General features: G+C 31.9%; 1 protein-coding gene across 5 annotated transcripts; it reads left to right on the top strand.

Moving 5' to 3' along the window:
* Nucleotides 1–278: 278 nt before the first annotated feature.
* LOC132729062 (neurogenic locus notch homolog protein 1-like) lies at nucleotides 279–20907 on the top strand. 5 transcript variants are annotated; one of them, XM_060714801.1, is made up of 22 exons: nucleotides 284–549; nucleotides 3747–3932; nucleotides 4878–5104; nucleotides 5468–5750; nucleotides 6094–6246; nucleotides 6481–6655; nucleotides 6897–7084; nucleotides 8151–8402; nucleotides 8921–9023; nucleotides 9453–9551; nucleotides 9842–9955; nucleotides 10533–10646; nucleotides 11163–11276; nucleotides 11695–11808; nucleotides 12226–12333; nucleotides 13948–14072; nucleotides 14461–14525; nucleotides 14796–14959; nucleotides 15565–15679; nucleotides 16733–16758; nucleotides 17100–17229; nucleotides 19001–20907. In XM_060714801.1, exons 1-22 carry the CDS (start codon nucleotides 517–519, stop codon nucleotides 19137–19139), a joined length of 3027 nt encoding a protein of 1008 aa, XP_060570784.1. In that variant the 5' UTR covers nucleotides 284–516; the 3' UTR covers nucleotides 19140–20907. The 5 variants fall into 5 exon arrangements, with proteins under 5 accessions (XP_060570788.1, XP_060570784.1, XP_060570787.1 ...); XM_060714803.1 differs by having other exon boundaries at nucleotides 532–549; nucleotides 3732–3932; XM_060714802.1 differs by lacking the exon at nucleotides 11695–11808 and having other exon boundaries at nucleotides 285–549.
* Nucleotides 20908–21520: the final 613 nt, after the last annotated feature.

Below are 21520 nucleotides of genomic sequence, written 5' to 3'. Positions count from 1 at the left end.
ATTTCCAAACCATTTTATTATTTAAATTTTTTTTTTTGGGAAACCTTTTTTAAATACTCGAAAAATATAAAAAATTAAAAAGCTAAAAAATCTGGTTTTTCCCTTTGTCGTTGATTTTTCGGCCTTTTGTAATTTGCCGGGACCATACCCCCAATTCACTTTTTAAAATGGGGGTATCTTTTTGGCCTAAAAAACAGCCTACAGGGGCCGCTTTAAAAGGAAAAAAATAACCTTTTTTAAGCATTGTCAATTTAAAAAAATAAATTATTTTTTACTGTAAACTATTTTTATTTTGGATATCTGATAAATTTTATATTATATTCGTATATTACATGTACATTTATTGAAGTCGAGGTTGAATTAAATAAAATAATGCTGGCCAGAGGCTCGCACATCAATTAGTTTTTTTCAACTCTGTCGATAAATTCAGTATTTAACATCATTCAATATCCTCTATTTTTGCAATGTATTTTTTTCCACTCCAGTCGTTATGAGAATCACGTAGAGGGAACATACATGCTCTATATCAATAATGAATACAACATTGAAGTGAGTAAAATAAAATTGTTTTATATAGAATTACGATTTAAAAGAAAATAGAATATTTTGAAAACAATGCAAAAATACATTGACTTTCTAAATATGAATATTATTAAAGAAATTTCTGTCATTGTAAAAGTTAATAAAAGTATATTTCAGTTTATAGGATTTTGGTATAATAGTATAATAGAAAATAGAATTTTGTTTGCAAAGAGAGAATTAAAAAATATTTCACAGCAAAAATCGGCATATTAGTTTGAGAAAATTACAAATTATCTCTGATAAGTGTATATGTTTCGATAAATAACAATGGATGAACAATTAAAACGTTTAAATCGGCTTATTGAGATGACAACAGTCAAATAACCTGTAACTAATAAATAAATGAGGGTGCGATGCCGAAAAAATTCAGCTTAATTTTCAAAAGTAAAGAAATAATTTACCCTACGTTTTGCTCTGTTACATTGTATGTGTATAAACGGTTAAAGTGTATATTTTGCAAAGGCCTATTTAAAACAAGGCCAAAAAGCATGTCATAGCATGTTATTATTGTCATTGTAATCTGCTAAATATTTGATACCAACATTATGGTTATTGTGTAGACCTTGCCGGTTTGCACCATTTGCCAACTACAGACATACATTTAATGTAAATCTCATTTTTATAATTGTATCTTTATTGATAGAAATACTTAAAATGATTCGCTTCTACTATAAGCTGGCACGTGTAAAGTATTTGATACGTTAGAATATAACAACGAAATTCGATGTTGATTGCAAAAGTCGTTTAATTTGAACTTTAGGATATTTATATATACGATATGTACTTGATATTAATAGACCTTTCTAACTTTGTAAACGGACTTCGTAATGAGGAATAAATATAAGATTTTTTCAAAACATAAATGATTAACATATCAATATGATAAAACTGTAACACATCGGTTATTTACATATATATGCCAGCGATATTATTTCTATGAACAATCATTATAATAAAGATGGAGACAATATTATCATAATTTATGTAAGACACAATTAACAAAAATAAAAATACACGTTTTTTTTTCATTCATATACTCTTTTGTAGTGTTATTTTTTCATCCGATTACCAATGTATATAAGTTTATTTATAATGGCCGACGGAATAATCATATGACTCAGATTATCTGCTCACTTGCTGATCCGATCATAGAGCCCACATCAGCGGCGACTTGTCATGCAGAGCGTTCCCGGAACCTGCTCTTCGCTCCTTGGTAGTTGAAGGTGACGAAAATACTATCCAAGGCATCAGCTTTAAGACGGCATCTCTAACAAAAACGACCCTTGTTAGCGCCACCCTCCAGAGTTAGTCATGACAGGTCAGCCATTCATTTCTGGTACTTGAGATGACTTGACCTTGACCTGCCGTGTGCTTCTCAAACGTGCACGCCCCTTGAGGGATTTTTGAGCAGACAGTGAGCAAGAAGCGATGATTCATGATGTGAAGGCAGGACTAACGTCAATGTCATCATTACTATAACTTATATGTAAATTATGTAGTGAGGCTTCAGTTGCACGAAATATCGAACGTTAGAATTATACAAATGCCGCCATCTGAATATACAAAGCCTTGTGTGTTGATAGCGAGGAAGTGACAGTATCTATAACACAATTGTTTTCGTGGCTTGTCTATTGGTCGCAATATTTCATGTTATATATATTGCACAAACTGCGCGATAGAGTTAACCCCAGTCGCCACGTTTACTAAGCCATTGATCTACCAGTTAGATTAAAGAAAGTGTACATATTTTCTGAGAAAATTTGAAAACATGTTTTTTTTTTCATATATAATCGAAACATTTGAAAATAAACGGTTGCGAATATCTAGAACAGAGTCTAGAGGTTGCATCATTACGGCAACTAAACATGACCGTGCACGGTTGATATCTGGCGGGGATTAAACTTAAGCAGGAAGTGATGCTAAAAGTAGCCTTCGCCTGCTAGCGTTCATTCTGAAAATCTAAATACAAACAGGATAGTGTTACAGTTAAAAATAGCACAATTGTTGTCAAACATAACAAAATTATTAACGACACATGTATGAAAGCAATTAACAGGTTTTCCCACTCAAAGGTATTATTGTGAGAAAATTGGCTTTTGAGGACCTAGGGTTTAATGTATGCCTGTATAGCATATGCACTATTATTGTATAATTCTTACGCTCGAGAATTTCATGCAATTTCACACTTAAGCGTTACTTTATCTTACACATACTTTAATAAAGTAATATTTATACAAATATACATACGACGATGAAATTGCGGGAGGTAGCAGAGCTCCATAGCCCACAGACAGTCTACGTCAGAATGAATTACATGTTGACAACAACAACGATGACAGAGCAGTTCCAGACCAAGTTCAGCATCCAGTGCAGTCTGTTTCTAATGTTGCAGCAGGTAAACGCAGTCAAGCGGCTCGTCGCGGGAGGAATAGGCGCTCCTTTGTTAATCAGTGGTTGAAAAATTAGCACTACAATATAGTATATAAATTAAAAAAAACTTGCTTTTTTTGGTCGTTATATAAATTATGGTTACAGTGTCTCCATCTTTAATATGTTGATAGAAATACTATTACAAGCATTTACATGTACACAAACCGCTGTATTACAGTTTTAAGGTACTGATCAGTTTATCTTATTTTCCGTGCATGTATGCTTTGAGAAAATCCTTCAAATTATTCCGTATTACAAAATCAGTTAACGAAGCCCATTTGATAGAAAGGTCTATTAAGGGAAGTAAATTGTCTTAATTAAACTATATTGTTTTCCGACAATGTTATGATTTTCATATTAAAACCACATTTTAAATCATAAAATGACATTATCTGTCTAACTACAACATAGCTATTTAAAATTTATAAAACGCATCATTTTAACTTGCACATTTACTTAAATAAATATATTTTAAAGTTGTAAGTACCTTTAGGTGTTTCGCATAAAGCTGTAAACAAGACGATATCCTTGCATATTACATGCGACTTCAATAATAAACGCTTTTGTGACATCTTTATTTATAATCTTTTTTTCTTCTTATGTGTTACAACATTGTTTGCACAATGATAACGTGTTATCATCATTTAAGAAGTTGTAAACTGCAGATTGATTTATTAAATAACGTCATGATATTATCCTACTGATAATTCATTTTATAGTTTTAAAAAATAAAGGTACAACAAATTATAAAACCGTGTGCAGGATTGCCAAATGCAAAATGTACATGTGCGGTAGCAATAAGTGCTGGACAAGATGTTTTTATGATAAATCGATGTGCACAAACTCCATTTTTTGGGTTTACACAATGTGGAGATGGAGGGATTTTAGATGTCCAAAGAATAGATGACCTATTTTATAAGGTAACTACATTTATCTTCCAAAACAATGATATTGAAACTTACAGTTACTTTAAATAATTAATAGCAACGTTGCATTTTTATCTCTTGTTATGGAATTAAGATACTATTAAGTAAAAGTTAAAATTGTACGGTGTTCCGTTTGGACAATCGTTATTTTTTATTAAGTCTGTATCCGCGATGCGCGATGGTGAAAACGCGATGGCACGATGGTACGATGGTGAAATCGCGATGGTTCGACCGCACAATGGTTAAAACGCGATCTGACATCGCTTTTTTACCATCGAACAATCGCGATTTCACCATCGTACCATCGCGTTTGCGCCATCGTACCATCGCGCCATCGTGTTTTCATCATTGTACCATCGCGATTTCATCATCGTGCCATATCGCCATTGTACCACCGCCTTACGGTCAGTATGACCAGTACACGTACAGAAAGTCAGAGTCTACGATTCTCGCGATGGTATGATGGTGAAAACGCAATGGCACGATGATGAAAACGCGATGGTATGATGTGAAAACGCGATGGTACGATGTGAAAGCGCAAAGGTACGATGGTGAAAACGCGATGGCACGATGATGAAAACGCGATGGTACGATGGTGAAAACACGATGGCGCGATAGTGAAAACACGATGGCGCGATGGTACGATGGTGAAAACGCGATGTTATCGCACCATCGTGTTTTCACCATCATGCCATCGTGTTTTCATCATTGTGTCATCGTACTATCGCGTTTTCACCATCGTACCATCGTGCATCGTTGGTAGGGAAGAAATTAAATAAAACACGATTGTCGAAACGGAACACGGTAACATTGCTATTTCTTTTTTACTTTGCTATTTCGAAAACGAAATGTTTTATAATCGAAACTTGCATTGAAATCAAGGATTTTTTTTTGTCAATGCTGTGATAAGTTACTACCTATGTTCTTTTATGATCGTAGGTTTTTACGCCAATAGGCACACGGATAAGCATAAATCTCAACTCCAATAGCATATGGTTTAACGTAGATATAACCATGGCACCAAAAGACATGGGAACTGTATATGGGCTATGCGGACGTGTTGATGGTGACAAGTCTAATGATTTGACACATAGACACAGCAAAGCGTTCACGCCTCTAGGAAAAGATACATACAATTACCATCTTGAATTTAGTAAATCTTGGAGGTAATTATGAAAAAAGTGTGAAATAGATCATTGAATTTCTTACTAGTGTTGAAAAATTATCTCATATGTTTCAGCAAGAAATTGAGGTATTTGGTGTGTTTGATGATTGGCCTTTGTTATAATGTCAAGTAGCACACTTTTATATTCTTTCAATATTCAATAAAAACTATTTTTACTTAAGATCCTTACAAAATCAAATCGTATTAAATGTGTCTGAAATGTCACTTTTATTTGTTCTGATGTTTCCTGTTTTTGTATTATAATTTTATTGTTTTTCTTTATTAACATATTTCTTTCTTAAAATGTCTTTTTTTACAATTGAGCGTTACTTTTACATATTACAATGCATTGAATGTTCAACAGGATAGAGGATAATTCTGACGAAAACCTTTTTCAACCAACACTTAGATTTTTAACTCCTTGGGTTCAAAAGAATGGCTTATATTGTGTATGTAACCATGATAAAATGGTCAACGAAGCGTTATGCTCACCGACTCAGTACCTTAATTGTAAAAAAACAGGGTCTATTACGAAAACTAAATGTCACATTAAGGGCCGACGGAAAAGACAAGTTGGAAACCATTCAAGTAAAGAAATTCAGCGTATTCTCTCAAAAATTGCAGTTCAGTTTGGTAGTAGGAAAAAGGTAGGTTTTCTCTCTTTGTGTCAAGTGTGTAGTTTCCAAAATTGATTCATTGCCGTGAGTTTGATTTTATGTTTTATTCATTAAATCAAATCTAATCTTGAGTTGAAAGTGCGACTATTTGTCGGGTTTTAAGTGCCGTTTCATGTATTCCGTACAAAGATTTTATCAAGTTTTACAATTATGCAGGGTTTTGAATATCGTTGCATACGTGTGAATTTTAAAAGTATTTCTTTATACTTTCTGTATATAAATTCGTGGTGTTTCAATTTTTACCTCATGTTTGATTTAGGATTTTCGTATGATATTTATATTAATATGATAAGTCATTTTCGTTTACATTCAGCGTGATGTTGTGGAGGAGATTGTGATAACAGAGGAATCTAAAAAAATTTGTAGCAACAAAATATCTGGTATACAAGCATTTACAGACTTTTCGAACGTGGGCTCAAACGACGATGAGCATATTATTATACAACAGTGTGAATTTGACCTTTCTGTAATTATACCGATTTCATTCAGAGACATCTATTTACATTGTTTTTATTAATGAGAATAGTACGACTGCACTTACTAACTTACTTATACACTTTACTAAAATTAAAAGAACATTTCTCTAAGATTAATTTTTACACATTCGGAAAAGTGCTGCTGTAATAAAATTATTATAAGGATACACAGAAGAAAAAATAATACATTTTTGATGTTACTGATTATGTTTTCTTTCTGAAAGGTCGTTAAGGATACATCTTGGGCTGATGTACATGTCGAAGCTGTAAATAATGGGGTAAAAAATATGTTAGATCTCCAACCAACAGTTGTTGAGAACAACTCAGAAAAAGTGAAAACATTCTATGTGAACACATGTCCAATGAATTGCAGTAACCAGGGCGAATGCGTGGAATCGGGTATAACTTTATGAATTACTACTTTTATTTTCGTTGGAAACTATCATATAGGAGATTTTGATTCACGAAATAAAATACTGATGTCTTATAAGTATACCTTTTAAAGTATAACATAACTGATGTGATAGTTTTGTCTTTATGTTAACTTGACTGGAAAAACAAATTAACGAGCTTTGGAACCTGTGATTCTGTTCTGTGATGTTATCCATGCAATGTTAAATATTATTTCAATATATTTAAGGAATTTGCTCCTGTTTTACATACTATATGGGACCTGATTGTTCAATAGACGAGAGAGACGGGCTCACTATTTTGGACATTGAAGGTGGAGGGCAGTGTGATCTTGCAGACGGTGAAGAATGTGAATGTTTCTATGTTCGGTCTGAAAATATCCAGGACAACTTTACTTGTAATGTGAATACTTCAAAGGTATATTAAAACATTTTAATTTTAATTTCTTTGATCTTTTATAAATTCCATCGTAATTTCTAAAAGATATTACAATGCAACAACTTATTTAAGTATGGTTCAGAATTGTGAAACAAACTTTGCGAATAGATGTTCGTGTCATAAATGATTTCCTTACTTATTATCTATTAATACTTAATACCGTCTTCGGGTTTCAGGTTTGTATCCGATTGTAAATTTTATGTACACAAAACCACATAAGCCGTGTTATATTTTAACGGAATGAAACGTATCGAAGAAGTTAAACTATTCCATATTGCCCGATAACATTATTTGACCAAAAAGCACGCATGGAAGGATAAACAGTCGGATTGACAACTTCAAATCTACCAAAGAACTGTCAGATCAAAAGAAACGAGTCATTAGCTATGACGTTTCTGTTTAGCTTTTACTTTATTACACTCTACCATTCTCGCTCTATTTCCAACGTTCGCCAGTAAACACATGGATGGAACAGTGCAATTTCCACTTTGAATACCAACGATTTATGTATTTGGTCCGGATTTGGTCGGGCATTTTCCCCGTAGTTTTCTTTTAGAACAAGCCATGTTTCACACTGGCCATTTTGGAAATTGCTGAACACAGAGTTATGTTTTATATATAATTAGCTCAAGTTTACAATGCAGATAACACATACAATGAGTGGTAAAATCTTTAGATTCATTTGTTGGTACTCATTATATTACAGAAAAAACAAATTTAGCATTGGGTGAATTATGATGACATTTACTGAAAATAAAATAGAGAAAATAAGAATCCCTAAAAAAAGCCCAAAGCCCAACACAACAAAATTGAAAATGTTGCAGGCTCGGTTTGATTGAGCCTGTTCATGAACAGTGCAAACTACCGCCCACGCCCCTAGCACCGGGTTATGCAGAATTCAACATTTAACATGAATTTGTACAATTTTGAATTTTGAAACATCCGCAGATTTTACAACTTCAGCTGCTTTTTAAACGAATCGTAAAAATTCATATAATATTTCAATGAGGTCTATGAATTGTGTATTGTTTGCTCCTATTTGTAGATTTTGAAAAATGGAGCTGTAGAGCCCATTTCCTCTAAGACATTAAGGGGTGGCTTCGAGGACATTTTCACAGGTATATGCTGTGCCCCGGATAGTATAAGCGGACAGAAAGATGTGTTTGTTGCACAATACACAGTTTCAATTAGCAACAATGGCATCAATTTTGGAAACGCAGAAAGTGTTTACGTCTTCAATTCTGAATGTCAGAGTATCTCTACAAGTGAATCTGGAAGTAAAACATTTAGTCTCAAGGTACGTCAATAAAAAAGGTTCTTATTCTTTTTTGTACATTCACTGCGGTAGATGGTAATGAATTTAAGAATTATTCTATTTTCATTCCAGATTGACTGTATATGATTTTTATCAACTTTGTTTTTCATATATTATTGATTATATTGGAAATTATATTGAAAATTAAAAATTGAGTTAGTATATAGCTTGAATTAATTACATTGCCCATGAAGCTCGATTAAAATATAAAACATACATTTTCATCTTATATGCACATTTGAATTAGTTTTAATCTACCTGGATGTACATTTACAAATGATAAAAACTGAAGTTCAAAATTTCAGCCATATATCCCATAAATCTGAATAAAAAGTAATGTCTTGCAGCAAACGTATCTAATAACATGACATGCATTTAATATTTTGATTATGTTTATTTTCAGTTAGTGTTTTATGCTAAAAGAAATGTAACGATAAAATGTCTATTTATGAAGTTGGCTTTTCTTGTCTTTCGAATGAAGTGATTTATATATATTTAAGGACGACCATTGCTTCATTGATGGATATTGCTTTTCGGAGTACGATATGGCACCTGTGGGCTGTCGTGCCTGTCAATCATCAAAATCGCTTTACAATTGGACTGGTATATAATGAATTTAGATTGCACATTTAAGCTGAAATAATTAAGATATTATTTTTAATTCAAATTTATACTTCCATCCATTACTTTCATGTCTAAGAAATAAATAATGGCTAGGATTTGGCTCATGCCAGCTTTTGTACCTATCAGTCATCTGAATCGTTTTTTACTAGATTTGAATACAAGATGATGGATGACAAAAACATAGACCTTTTCTAACTTATTGGGCTTTAAAAGTGTTCTCCTTTTTGGAAATTATGACCTTCACTTTGCTTAAATACACAAACACTTGGCACTTTAGTATCTATTTTAAAAGAGTTGCTTGCGTCAGTCATCATATGTTTCAATTAGTTAAGCGTTGCTTCTGGAGTGACATCCTCATCTCAAATTCGTATCAGGGACTATTTTATCGGAATTTTCATTGACATTCAGATTATGATCCGTGTCAAAATGAAGGAAAATGTTCTGATGAAACTGCTGGGTACACTTGCACTTGTATGCCAGGTTACCGTGGCATCAATTGCGAATATGGTAAGGAAGTCGATATAACAAAGTAATTTCAAAAATTATATTTATCTATAATGTTCTTTTTAGTCTATTTTATGGATAGTAAATTAATGATAAGGCGTTTCACAGCTGAATATTCTGAAAATGTTAAGATGCATTGATGTAAATGTATTTAAGTAATAAAAGCGCAGACATGATATTTTTGATTGACAGGTATTAAATAAAATGATTAAACAGCTTAAAGATTCTAAAATATATCACATTCATGCTTAATTTATTTTCCCTTTTCATCATTAAAATTATTTTTTCAGTAGAAATAAATGAGTGTTTATCGACGCCATGTCAAAACGGAGGTGTTTGCACTGATATGTTAAATAAGTATACGTGTGAATGTCCAGACGGATTTATCGGTTATAATTGTCAAACTGGTAAGTTGCAAGTATCTTAGTGTTGCACTGCATACGATATCACTCCCACTTATTTTGGTCACAAGTATTGAATAACTCCAAATACGTCGAGCATGACTTTGAAATGTATGCTGAAAGTCAAGTTCTCATATTGCTCTAAATACCGGATCAAACAATTCTAATATGATGCATGAAATTGCTTATGGCATTCGTTGACAATTTCCTTGTGTCAAAACTTTGAACCGGTGTTAAAAAGCATAAAAAAGGAATTAATAAAAACACAAACCGAAACCCACACTTTTTTTAGCCACACCGCAAAGTGAATTAATGCCCCTTTTCTTTTGTTTTGGTACTTACCTTATACAGTTACAGCTTTCAAGTCACAAGTCATTGTCAATATCTAAATTTTAAGAATTAATTTAGTTTGACAATAACATGTACTGATAGGTTCCACTTTTTTCTGCTTATTCTTATTCTCATATAGTGAAAGTTTTCATCCTCAACATACGTTTATTGTAGTTAAAAAGTTACTACATTGTATTACAAGCAATATACACTGCATATTTCAAAGATTCTGACAATAATGTTGTTTCTTTAGATATAGATGAATGTTCATCGAATCCGTGTAAAAATAGCGCATTGTGTATAAATGACATCAACATGTATCAGTGTAACTGCTCTGATGGATATGAAGGGACAAATTGTGAACAAAGTAAGAGTAGCTTTACATTAATGTATTTACCCTATTATGAGGTTGTTATTAAAACGTTTATCGGCTTATGTGCGTAGTTAATACACTATTTTAATATTGTTGTCATCACTTTCCAGCGCAATGACTTCAGTGATAAATAGAAATGATTACTTTACAAAAGTCAGGCGATGGTTCTATATGATAAGATTCTATTTAAAGGGAGTAAGCTGTGTTAGTGGTTTAATGAGAAATAAAACTGTATAATCAAGCTCTCGCATATTCACATGGTCATGTCTGGATACAGTTGAAACAAAACTAGTCACTGTTATCTTTTTAGATCTTTTTCGTAATAAAATGAAATCGTTGCGTTACTTTCTATCCAAATGCTATTAATTTTTAGAGATGTTTTTGAACATGCGCCGGCCACTTAATTAAAAATAATTAACATGTTGTGTTTATTAAAGTTCATTTGTATTGTATGTCATGATACAAACATACATTTTGTCAATATCACACAAGCTTATCAATTTATGTAAGATATCGATGAATGTGCATCAAATCCATGTCAAAATGGCGGCACTTGTAGAGATTTGATCGCAAACTTTGAATGCGAATGCGTGGATGGATATGAAGGCATAACATGCAACACTGGTTCGTATTTATGATTTTAAAGTATTATATAAGCAATACTGTTACAGCATAATAATAATAATAATACATTGACAGTTGTTTTATTTAAATCTGCATAGTTTTGAAATAAGTTATTATAACGTAGTATTTTCATAAATTATCGTACTAGTTGCAATGTAAAACACTAGTGAAGAAAGAAAACTGACATAGACGTTTCATAGATGTATCTTTTACATTATGAACCTGTTATAAAACGGTATCTAATATCTTAAGAGGACATGGTATTTAGAAATTATATGGAAATGAATTATAAAGCTACTGAAGAAAAGTAATAGATTATAATTAAACATTGTTTAGAAATCAGCTAAATAGATCTGCATAGAAAAGTTACGTTATTTTATGAAAAGTGTTAGGCATTAAATTTTGAAACCACTCAGAGATATCAATGAATGCATATCAAATCCATGTAAAAATGAGGGCACATGTAACGATCTAGTCAACGAATATGAATGTACATGCGCTGAAGGATATACGGGTAGCAACTGTGAGATTGGTAAGAAAACTAATGTCAATATTCTTAAACGTTTCCTTTTAACATACATTTGAGATGATAGATATCCGTATCCTTTTGGCAGGCCATCTTTCATGTTCAAAGATAAGACTAAATTTATTTAGTAGATAAATCTGTTCAACGGCAATTGCTGCTTTCAACAGATGTTTTATACATTAAGATACATAGTAAAACAAAGAAAGAATATATTTATTGATACGACAGGAAATCCGAACAACTAGGCCATTTTCCCAACGACTCATTGGCGGATATCAATTTACCTGGATCTTGTATTTATTTAACTGTATACATGTATTTAACTTTAAAGACGTTATTAAATCATATAAGTTTGATTTAAGATTAACTTGAATGCTATCAGTTTTCTATCCTACTTCAACTATGTCCTTGGTTCTTTATTAGATGCATGCACCGTTCAACCCTGTCATAACGGAGGAACTTGCAAACTTGAAAGCAACAGCTACATGTGTTTGTGTGTTGACGGATATGATGGACAAAACTGTGATAATGGTACACTTCTATTACCTTGACAATATTGCCATGCTTTTATTTATAAATAACTCTATTATATTTGTGTATAGTTTTTGTCATAATTTAAACCACATTAGAATTATTTTTAATATATCCTTTTACTTGATATACTGATTTGTTTTCAACACCAAATTTGAAGCATACAACTGTCAAACAGGAGCTGTCACGCAAACGTAACGAATGCCCCCGAAAAAGTGTCTTAAGCATTGCAAAAAGGTATTTTGAAAAGAACAGATAATGAAAGTAACTAATTGTTTTATATTGTTCTTGTTAAATAAAGTGCTTTCGATAGCAAACGTACCACCTCGGTACATGGACCTTGGATGCGACACATCATCTTGATGTGGAAGACATTTATGCCAGGTTATATTAAAACACTTCAATGCATGGCAATATTACAGTGTGGAAACTAATGTGTATCTTAAATCTTAAAAGGTAGTGATATGGGCTTTAGTCGCGACACATATTTTGGATGTCGTAGGCACTTGCGCCAAGTTTGTTTTTAAAATTCCGTCAATGAATAACAAAGTTACAGTACAAACAGTAATGTGTACATCCTTCAAATTATAAGTGTGACCTTGCCCTAAGAGGGAGAGACATGGGTCTTGGACCCGACACATCGTCCTGATCTAGTAGACATTATGCCAAGTTATGTTAAAATCCTTTGATGCGTGACAAAGTTGCAGTGAATGTGTGAATCAATACTATCTAATTATGATAGCTTGAACCTTCAAAATTAAGTAAATTAATTAAAAAAAAAACAAAAAAAAAAACAAACAAACAAAACATATCCTTCTGATTATTCAACATTATTCAAGTAGGAATATTGGAACTACCCAACTAGAAAAAAATGTCGAAAAGTAAAAATAAAATATAAATATAACAATCACAACAATAATTTCTTAAAGGATCGGATATATATTTTCGCTAATTGAATGCACGGGACGACATGTTACCACCTCCTCACAGTACAAACAATGCTGATGTGGCGATAAAATATAAAAAATAGGCATATCTAAAGAAAGTCCAAAACGGCGAAATTGAAAATGTTGCAGGTTAAATTTGATTGAGCTTGTTCCTGGACCGTACTGTCAAGTGGAGACATCCGTACAAGCCCCCCTAGCACCTACAAATGTTATAGGCTGTAAACTTCACATCTTAAAACACACTTAATGCTTTTCGTGTATTGTGCTGATGTTTCTGAAATAAAAGATGTTTAATCGATTAACGGTTTATGTATTATTCATCAAACGACTTTTCAATATAGTAATTAATATAATTCACTAGATTTGATGCAATCTTCTGTAAAAAAAAACAACAAAAAAATTCGGTAGTGCGTGAATAATCCTGGAAAACATTGTTTGGTGGGTGGGGCCCGAATGATGTTTTATGATTAGCTAAAATCATGCTTTATAGGCGATTGTTTAAAAACCCATTATCAAATTTCACCTTTTTGTTTTACAATTTATTTGTTTATAAATTGACTACAAAGTAAAAGTTCTATTAATAATATTGAAATTTCACATAATCAGCGTGTTCACAATTGTGGAGTTTTTTTGTAGTTAAAAGCTAATCATATAATGCTTTTCATAGTTGTCAAGTCAGCATCTGGGTCACTTGTCACTGACATTGTACAAAAAAAGATCAAGATCGTATTTCATGTAGAGTCAGTCATAAGTGTAACGGATCCCATATTAAAAGAAGATATTACATATCAGGTATGAAACTTTTGCATTAAGCATAATTATATGTTAATTCACATTTCAAAAGTATTTATAAAATATTGATAATCAAAATCATGTTAAATTGAAATCAAATTAACTTTCTTTTGATTGGTGTTATAATTTGCATGAATGTTTTAAATGTCACTTTGTTACGTTTCTAGTTTTATCACTGAGACTCTATATGTTCCATTTTCAATCAAGATGTTTTATTTGAGTAGAACCAAGATGTCTTGAAAGCAAACATTGTGTAAAATAAGGACAATACAGCTCTACATAGTCTCTAACTGCTCATTTTTATATTGCTTAGACATACGTGTTACATGTATTATTTTATATGTTAACATTAACTATCAATAATTTGATATGAATCTGTTTTTGAAAGCTGACTGGAATCTACAAGAGAGCTTTGGGGAACAAATTAAAAGAGGTAGTCATTCTTGACTTGAGGTAACTTCAAAGTCGGATATTTTATGTTTTTAAATATTATATTATTCGATTGTAGCACAAATAATTTTTACCTTAAATAATGCATAATGTACTCTTCACACGCATGTTCATGTTAGTTGGCCACTGTTTTATTAATGGCAGATAGATTTGATTAATAAATATATTGCCTAGTAGTTTTTATATAAAAACCGCATGCTAAAGCTGAACATGTCAGTATAAACGATATTTACAGATAAAAAGTAACAGTTATTTCTCTTTCCAACTGTCTAGAATAGGAAGTCTTGTTGTTGATTTCGAAGTAATCTATGTAAAGGACTCCTCATCTGTCACTGACTTGACTGATGCAAATCTAGATCTTATAAAGGGAGAAAAGACAATCGAAGTTTTCAATGAGACAGTTAGGGCAATATCTGTATCCGTAGGGAACGTTACTGGTGAGTATGACTTTTTATACGTTGAGAATCGAGTACCGCTAAAGCTGGTACTAGGGGACGTTAGGGATGTTGAACTTTTTCATTATCCCTCATTTACAGACTCATTTAAAGCGAGTCTGCAATTTTCATGTTATTTTGATGTTATGAATGCTTCCGAGGGATCACTTTTTCCAGATAATCCTTTGGCTTTATTGAGATTTTCTTTTTGTGTTCTTTTTGTTTTGTTTTTATAGAAGCGTTAGTATATGAAATTATTTGCATAATTAAGTTATTCAAATATAAAATTCTTAAAGTGTGATACAGTTAAGCATTAGTTTGGTTACGAATTTAGTTCTATATAATATATCATGTTATTTAAAGTATTTTTACGCTGAAATACTGAAATCCAAATTGATAAAAAGTTATTCCTTGTCCATAATGTTAACTTGTTTTACACCAAGAGATCGCTTATCTAATTATTTTGTTTTAAATGGTTTTATCTCCTACGTAGGTGTTATCCTTTTTATAGGACATTATAAATTGCCAACAGGACGATTCCGTAGTTTTGCTTAACGTCCTTGCTTTTGACAAAACAGAATATTATTTCTTTTAATCGCCTCTTTCAGTTACGAATGCAAGTATAGTAGATGATGAAAATGTGTGTGCCTTTTTCACAGCCTTAAATGGAAATTGTAAGGGTAGCCTGAAATGTTCTGTCATGAAAGGCAGGCCTTCATGTTGGTAAGTATTGAATGAATCATTAGAACATTTTAACAAAATCTCCTGAACTTTCTTCAAATAACATATGGACTTCATACAGTTATTATGCTTTGTTTACATGATGCACAGGATCACGTATATGAATTGCCAATAAGTGCAATTTTTACGATATTATCTGTCTAAATTAGTGAATCGTTTTTGCGTTCGTTTTATGCAAGCAATTAAGATGTCCTAGAGCCAGCATAATTATTACGTCACATTAAAAATGATACAATGTAAAAAAGCTGTCGACATCATGACAAAATACTTTAAGTTTGTTAGAATATAATGGTTTGAAAACTAATTTTAATATTATTTCATCAAAAATATTTCCATTTATTCAAATTCACTTTAACCAATATCTAGTATATATTATATAGGATGCAATAAAGTAAAACGGTTAAAGAACTCCCAGCAATTACACGTCTTTCTAATATCTGCGTATGTGTTTTTGATATTATATAATAAATTTAATCATTGTACACCATCTTTTCGGGATGTCATTTCACCGTTGTGCCATTGTTCCTGTCACGATTCTAACTTAACATATAAACTCCATTGATGAGCGAATTTGGTACACCTATATCCAAAAAACAAGTCTGCATTTCAAAACGAGATAATTTCCGAACAATTCTACCATTCAAGTGATTGACAGGCGAACAGATATTAAATTTATTTCGAATATAAAGTACACCTATGTGTGCAATGTATTTGCAATGAAATAGTATTAAATATTTGTGATATAAAAACAACGAATATGATATTAGTCATAAAATTTAATCAGCGTATGAATGTTAATAAAAGTTTTTTTTTCTTTTCCATTTGACCAGTATCGGGCTACGCAAGGCACCGACATGTTTTGGACATGAATCAAATGACTGGTGAAGCTATCCTCACGCTAAAATATTACAGTGGATTTCATGCTTATTATTGATATTGATCCTTTGTCCTTTGATAATCGCAATATCACATTTGCTTTTTGTTGTTTCTAAAGCCTATATAATGCAATATAACTGCTAGTTTTCAAAATTGCAGGTCCGAACTAAAGGAAGGGGATGACAGTAAGTTGAGAATAACAAAACTTTATTATCTTATTTATATTTGATAAGCATAATTGTGAGTGCATCTGAATTAACGTTTAAGGTTTTTTTTGCTCCTTAGATTTACGTAACCTTTTTCAGGAATCACATTCGTATAACGTATTTTTAAAATTTATTTAAGACATGTTACAGAAGAGTTCGCATAAATACAAATTTTGACTTGAAAAGCTATGATTAAAAAGATATCCTATAAGCACACCAAAAATGTGCGTACGTCTTCATCTAATTTTAAGATTTAAGACAAAGAGATATTATCGTATTGTTATTTTGTGAGATGTGTCGTTTACATTTTTGAATTATAGGCGACCTTACCCTGCTGATCGTGATTGTCGTTTGCTTTGTGCTAGTCTTCGTCATTATTGCTGGAGTAAGCGCATGCGTAGGTTTTCATATAATACGCAAAAGAAAATCCAAAGACAAATTCTCCTTTAGGTAAAGATTTTGTTAAGTCACAGTTGGATTTAGATATTTGAAACAAACAACTAAACAGTGTTTTTCTTCCATATTCTATAAGTATTGTGTATTTAGGTAAAAAACAACATATTATGCAGTTAACATATTTTAATAATGTAATAAATTTGAGCGAATGACTCTAAAAATTTTTTTTCAGTTTGGCTAAAATGCAAAAATTGAAACATTTAAAGGGAATTCCAAAAAATGCCATATTTTTCACTTAAATTCCTATCTTTTTTGTCTTTTGTGATAAACATATCCCGAAACAACCATTTTCCAATCACAACCTAAATTCTAACACAATCTGTGGTGCTGATGTCATGTCTGACTAAATTGCATAAAGTCACATGTTGTATTTACTTCAACTCCGGCAGAAATGCCATACTTGATTAATTGTCAGATGTTTTCAGAAATACAATAAGAAACAGTTTGTTTTAAATGGAACAATGAAAATTGTCCGACTTTGACTATATCAAAATAGTCACTTGTTTAAAATAGAGATAAAAATAAAAATAATCCCAAGCAAGTTATATTTTATTGGCTACAGAGTTGTACCATTTACCGCAGTATTAGGTGTAATTAAAACAACTATTTATATGATGTACCACTAATTATTCATCAGACTTCATGTAGGGGTCCTTTCTAATAAAATCTTAATTTATAATCAAGGTTTTTTCAAATGAGGACTGTGTAAGTGATACCAACATGTTTCAATATTTGGTAATATTTTAAAGTGGGTAAGGTAAACTGGTTGTAATGATTGGGTGCTTTACCATTTTGCACCCCAGTTAGCGTACTAAGAAATGACACATTGGGCTGCCCTTTTTATACACATTTGCATAGTCATACAAATGCAATGTACTCTACATATGTAATAATATTTAGTGTATTTTTTTTTAATCTGGAAAAAAAAAACAATTGAAAAGCGTTAAATAGACTGACACAGTTGTAAAATGTTTTACAATTTTAAGAAGCCGTGATGTGTCTTGAACAAATTCTTCAGCTGTTTGAAATTAGGTTTATATTCATGGGAATGATCTGAGTTGGTCATATCGTTTTTATTGTTTTTCTAAGACAGATCAAGACTTGTTGAAAATGTACCAACCTTAGAATGAAATAATGACGATAAATGATTTAATAACCAATGTAAATTTAAAGCATAATGTCCTCTTCCATTTATTATTGGCTAATAACAGCTTAACTAATTGAATATTTGTGGATCAAGGATACATTTAACTTTAAATACGTTTTTGTTCTAGTTTTGTTTAAATGTAGTTTTTCAGCTCTTTTAATTCAGAGTAGCAGTTACATTTAAGTTACATCCATTTATTCACTGGTGACTATGGAACACTGGTAGTTATAAGTGAAACAGACCATTATTTGTGAGTTACCTTTGTGTCAAATATGCAAAGTTGAGTCCACATCATGGTCTTTTGGGGCCATAATTTAGTTACAAAATTTCAAATTTAAGCCCTTTTTTACTTACCCTAAAACGTCTTAAATATTGTCCTAAATTGTCATATTTTGTCAGAAGTTGCTGGACAGCCTGAATAATGCTATTGTAGCAATAAATGAAATTCATGACCACTCGTTTAAATAATGTGTTACATTTTTTACGTCAGGTGTTTTTAATTAGATCTTAAAGTCATGCATATTTAAAATGAGATTGATAACATTTAAAAGGATTGATAAGGACAATTGATAGATAATACATTTTTATAAAGAACAGTTTATGTTGTTGTTGTTTTAGATATGACGTAAACATAGTTGTTAATAACCCGACAATGAGAGGCTGTAATAAAAGCCGTCTAACCACTGATTCGTTTGAGTTGATGCCAGATTTCCAAGACAGCAATCCCAGTATGCCAACCGAGGAGCAAAAAGAATAACATTTTAGCCTTGGATCGAAACAATATGTTGTATACCAACACCACTATAATAATGATGTACCAAAGTTGGTAATAACTCTGCGACAAATTTAATGCCGCTGCAGCTGTTGACTCGAAATCTTAAAACGCTTTTCAGCATTATCATTGTATCGTAATCTAAGGCTGCCAGAATTTTTGTATGTTGCCATTATCGGAGGAACTATTTTATTGCTGTGATGCACGGTCAACATTGGCTTTTGGGCTTCTCACCGTAACACAAGACTTATCATTGATGAAGTTTAAAAGACGAGGCCGATTTTAGCTCACCTGTCACAATAACAATGTGAGCTTTTGTGATTGCATTTCGTCCGACGTCCGTCCGTCGTCCGTTAACTTTTATTTTAAACAACATCTCCTCATAGACCACTGAGCAGATTTCATCCAAACTTAACAGGAATGTTTCTTTGGTAGTAACCTTTGAAAATTCTTCAAATAATGTAATTCCATGCAGAACTCTGGTTGCAATGGCACCCGAAAGAAAAAAACTTTAAAAATCTTTACTTGAAACAAAACAAAACAAAAAGCTAGAGCTTAGATATTCGGCATGTCAAATCTTCTAGTAAGTGTTACAAAGTTTGTTCAAAATTGGTCCAGTCCTGGGAGGTCAATAATTTTCCTTATATGTATATAGTAAAAACTGAAGAAAAAACATCTCTTTAAAAAACCCAAAGAGTTAGAGCTTAGATATTAAACATAAAAACCGTTTCGTGATTGTTTACCAAGTTGTTCAAATGAAAGCCCTGGTGTTAAAATTGGTCCCGCCCTGGGGGTCATTAACTTTCCTGATGTATATAGTAAAAACAAAAAATGTGTTCTTTGAAAAACCCAAAGAGCTAGGGCTTATATATTAAGGATGAAACATCTTCTAGTGAGTGTATACAAAGTTTGTTCAAATATAAGCCCAGGGTTCAAAATAAGCCCCACTCAAGTGGATCATTAATTTTCCTTATATGTTTATAGTAAAAAAAAAATCTTTTTTCAAAAAAACCCAAAGAGCTAGAGCTTAGATATTTGGCATGAAACGCCTTTTAGTGACTGTCTACAAATTCAATCACTGGAGATAAAATTGGCCCCACCCCGGGAGTCATTGACTGTCCTTAAATGTTTAAAGCAAACCTTAAAAAATCTTAATAAAAGAAAACCAAAGAGCTATAACTTAGATATTAAGCATGAAACATCTTCTAGTGGGTGTCTAGCATTTTTAAAAAAAATAAAAGGCCAAATTTGGCCACGTCGTTGATTTTCCCTTTATGTATATAGTGAAATCTTTAAAACTTCTTTAAAGCACCCAAAGAACTAGAGCTTAGATATTTAGCATGAAACATATTCTAAAAGGTGTTTGCCAAGTTTGTTCAAATAAAAGCCCTGAGTTAATATAATTCTTGTTCATGGAGAGTTTTTTATATTCAGGTGAGCGATTTCAAGCCATCATGGGCCTCTTGTTTATATTTCATTTTCTTTTACAATTCGTGAAGTTGTTTAAATCTAATCGATTCTTAAATATCTACAATGTATGCATCCATGATAATTTCATGCCTTATGATTATTCATATTCGCCTGGTACCAAATTTTATTCATTTTGTAGTCAATGCTTTAAAAAATCTCATAGTTATATTATGCTCATATTTTCATTGTCAAGTTGTGCTGAATTGTTTATAAACTGTTATTATGTTAACTGTCTAAGAGTTGATAAATTATAAAAAAATAAATCTGCCTTAAATATGAAAAAGACTACCATCACTAACTGATTGAACTTATTATGTATATTTATACAAAATAATATATAAAGTTAAACTGAATATTCACATCCATTCATACCGAATTTACATAATGGAAGTAAAAAAAGTGATATAAAAATCATAAAGCAAAACAATATGAATTCAGATTATAAATTCTGCTCAGTTAGGATAACGATAGAGTGACGCACCTGTCAGGTTCATTATTACGGTGTAAAACTGTTATCATATTACTATAGTCAAGCAGTTCAGTTAGGATCGCCTCCGTGGTCGAGGGGTTAGAGTCTATGACTTCTAATCCAGTTACCTCTCTGGCGTGGGTTCGATCCCCGGGAGATGCTTTGGTAGTTAAGCGCGGAGGAAGGTAGTCTAGTACCGGTCTAACTCTCCAGGAACGATGGTTAGGAACCTACCCGCCCATATGACTTAAATACTGTTGGGAAAAGGCGTAAAATGAAACAAACAAACAAACAAACAAACAAGCAGTTCAGTTATGTAGCTTACAAATATAAAAAACAACATCAAACTGTATATATTGTATATATCTTATACATATTTCTAAAACCATTTTTAATTATCTTATTTCTCTTTTATTTTCTTAAAAAT

The sequence above is a fragment of the Ruditapes philippinarum genome, unplaced genomic scaffold, assembly GCF_026571515.1.
Source record: "Ruditapes philippinarum isolate M1 unplaced genomic scaffold, ASM2657151v2 ctg1638_1_1_1_1, whole genome shotgun sequence".
In the NCBI taxonomy this organism is placed as follows: Eukaryota; Metazoa; Mollusca; class Bivalvia; order Venerida; family Veneridae; genus Ruditapes; species Ruditapes philippinarum.
Note: the sequence above shows the minus strand (reverse complement) of the source record. Positions and strands in the feature narration are given on the sequence as shown.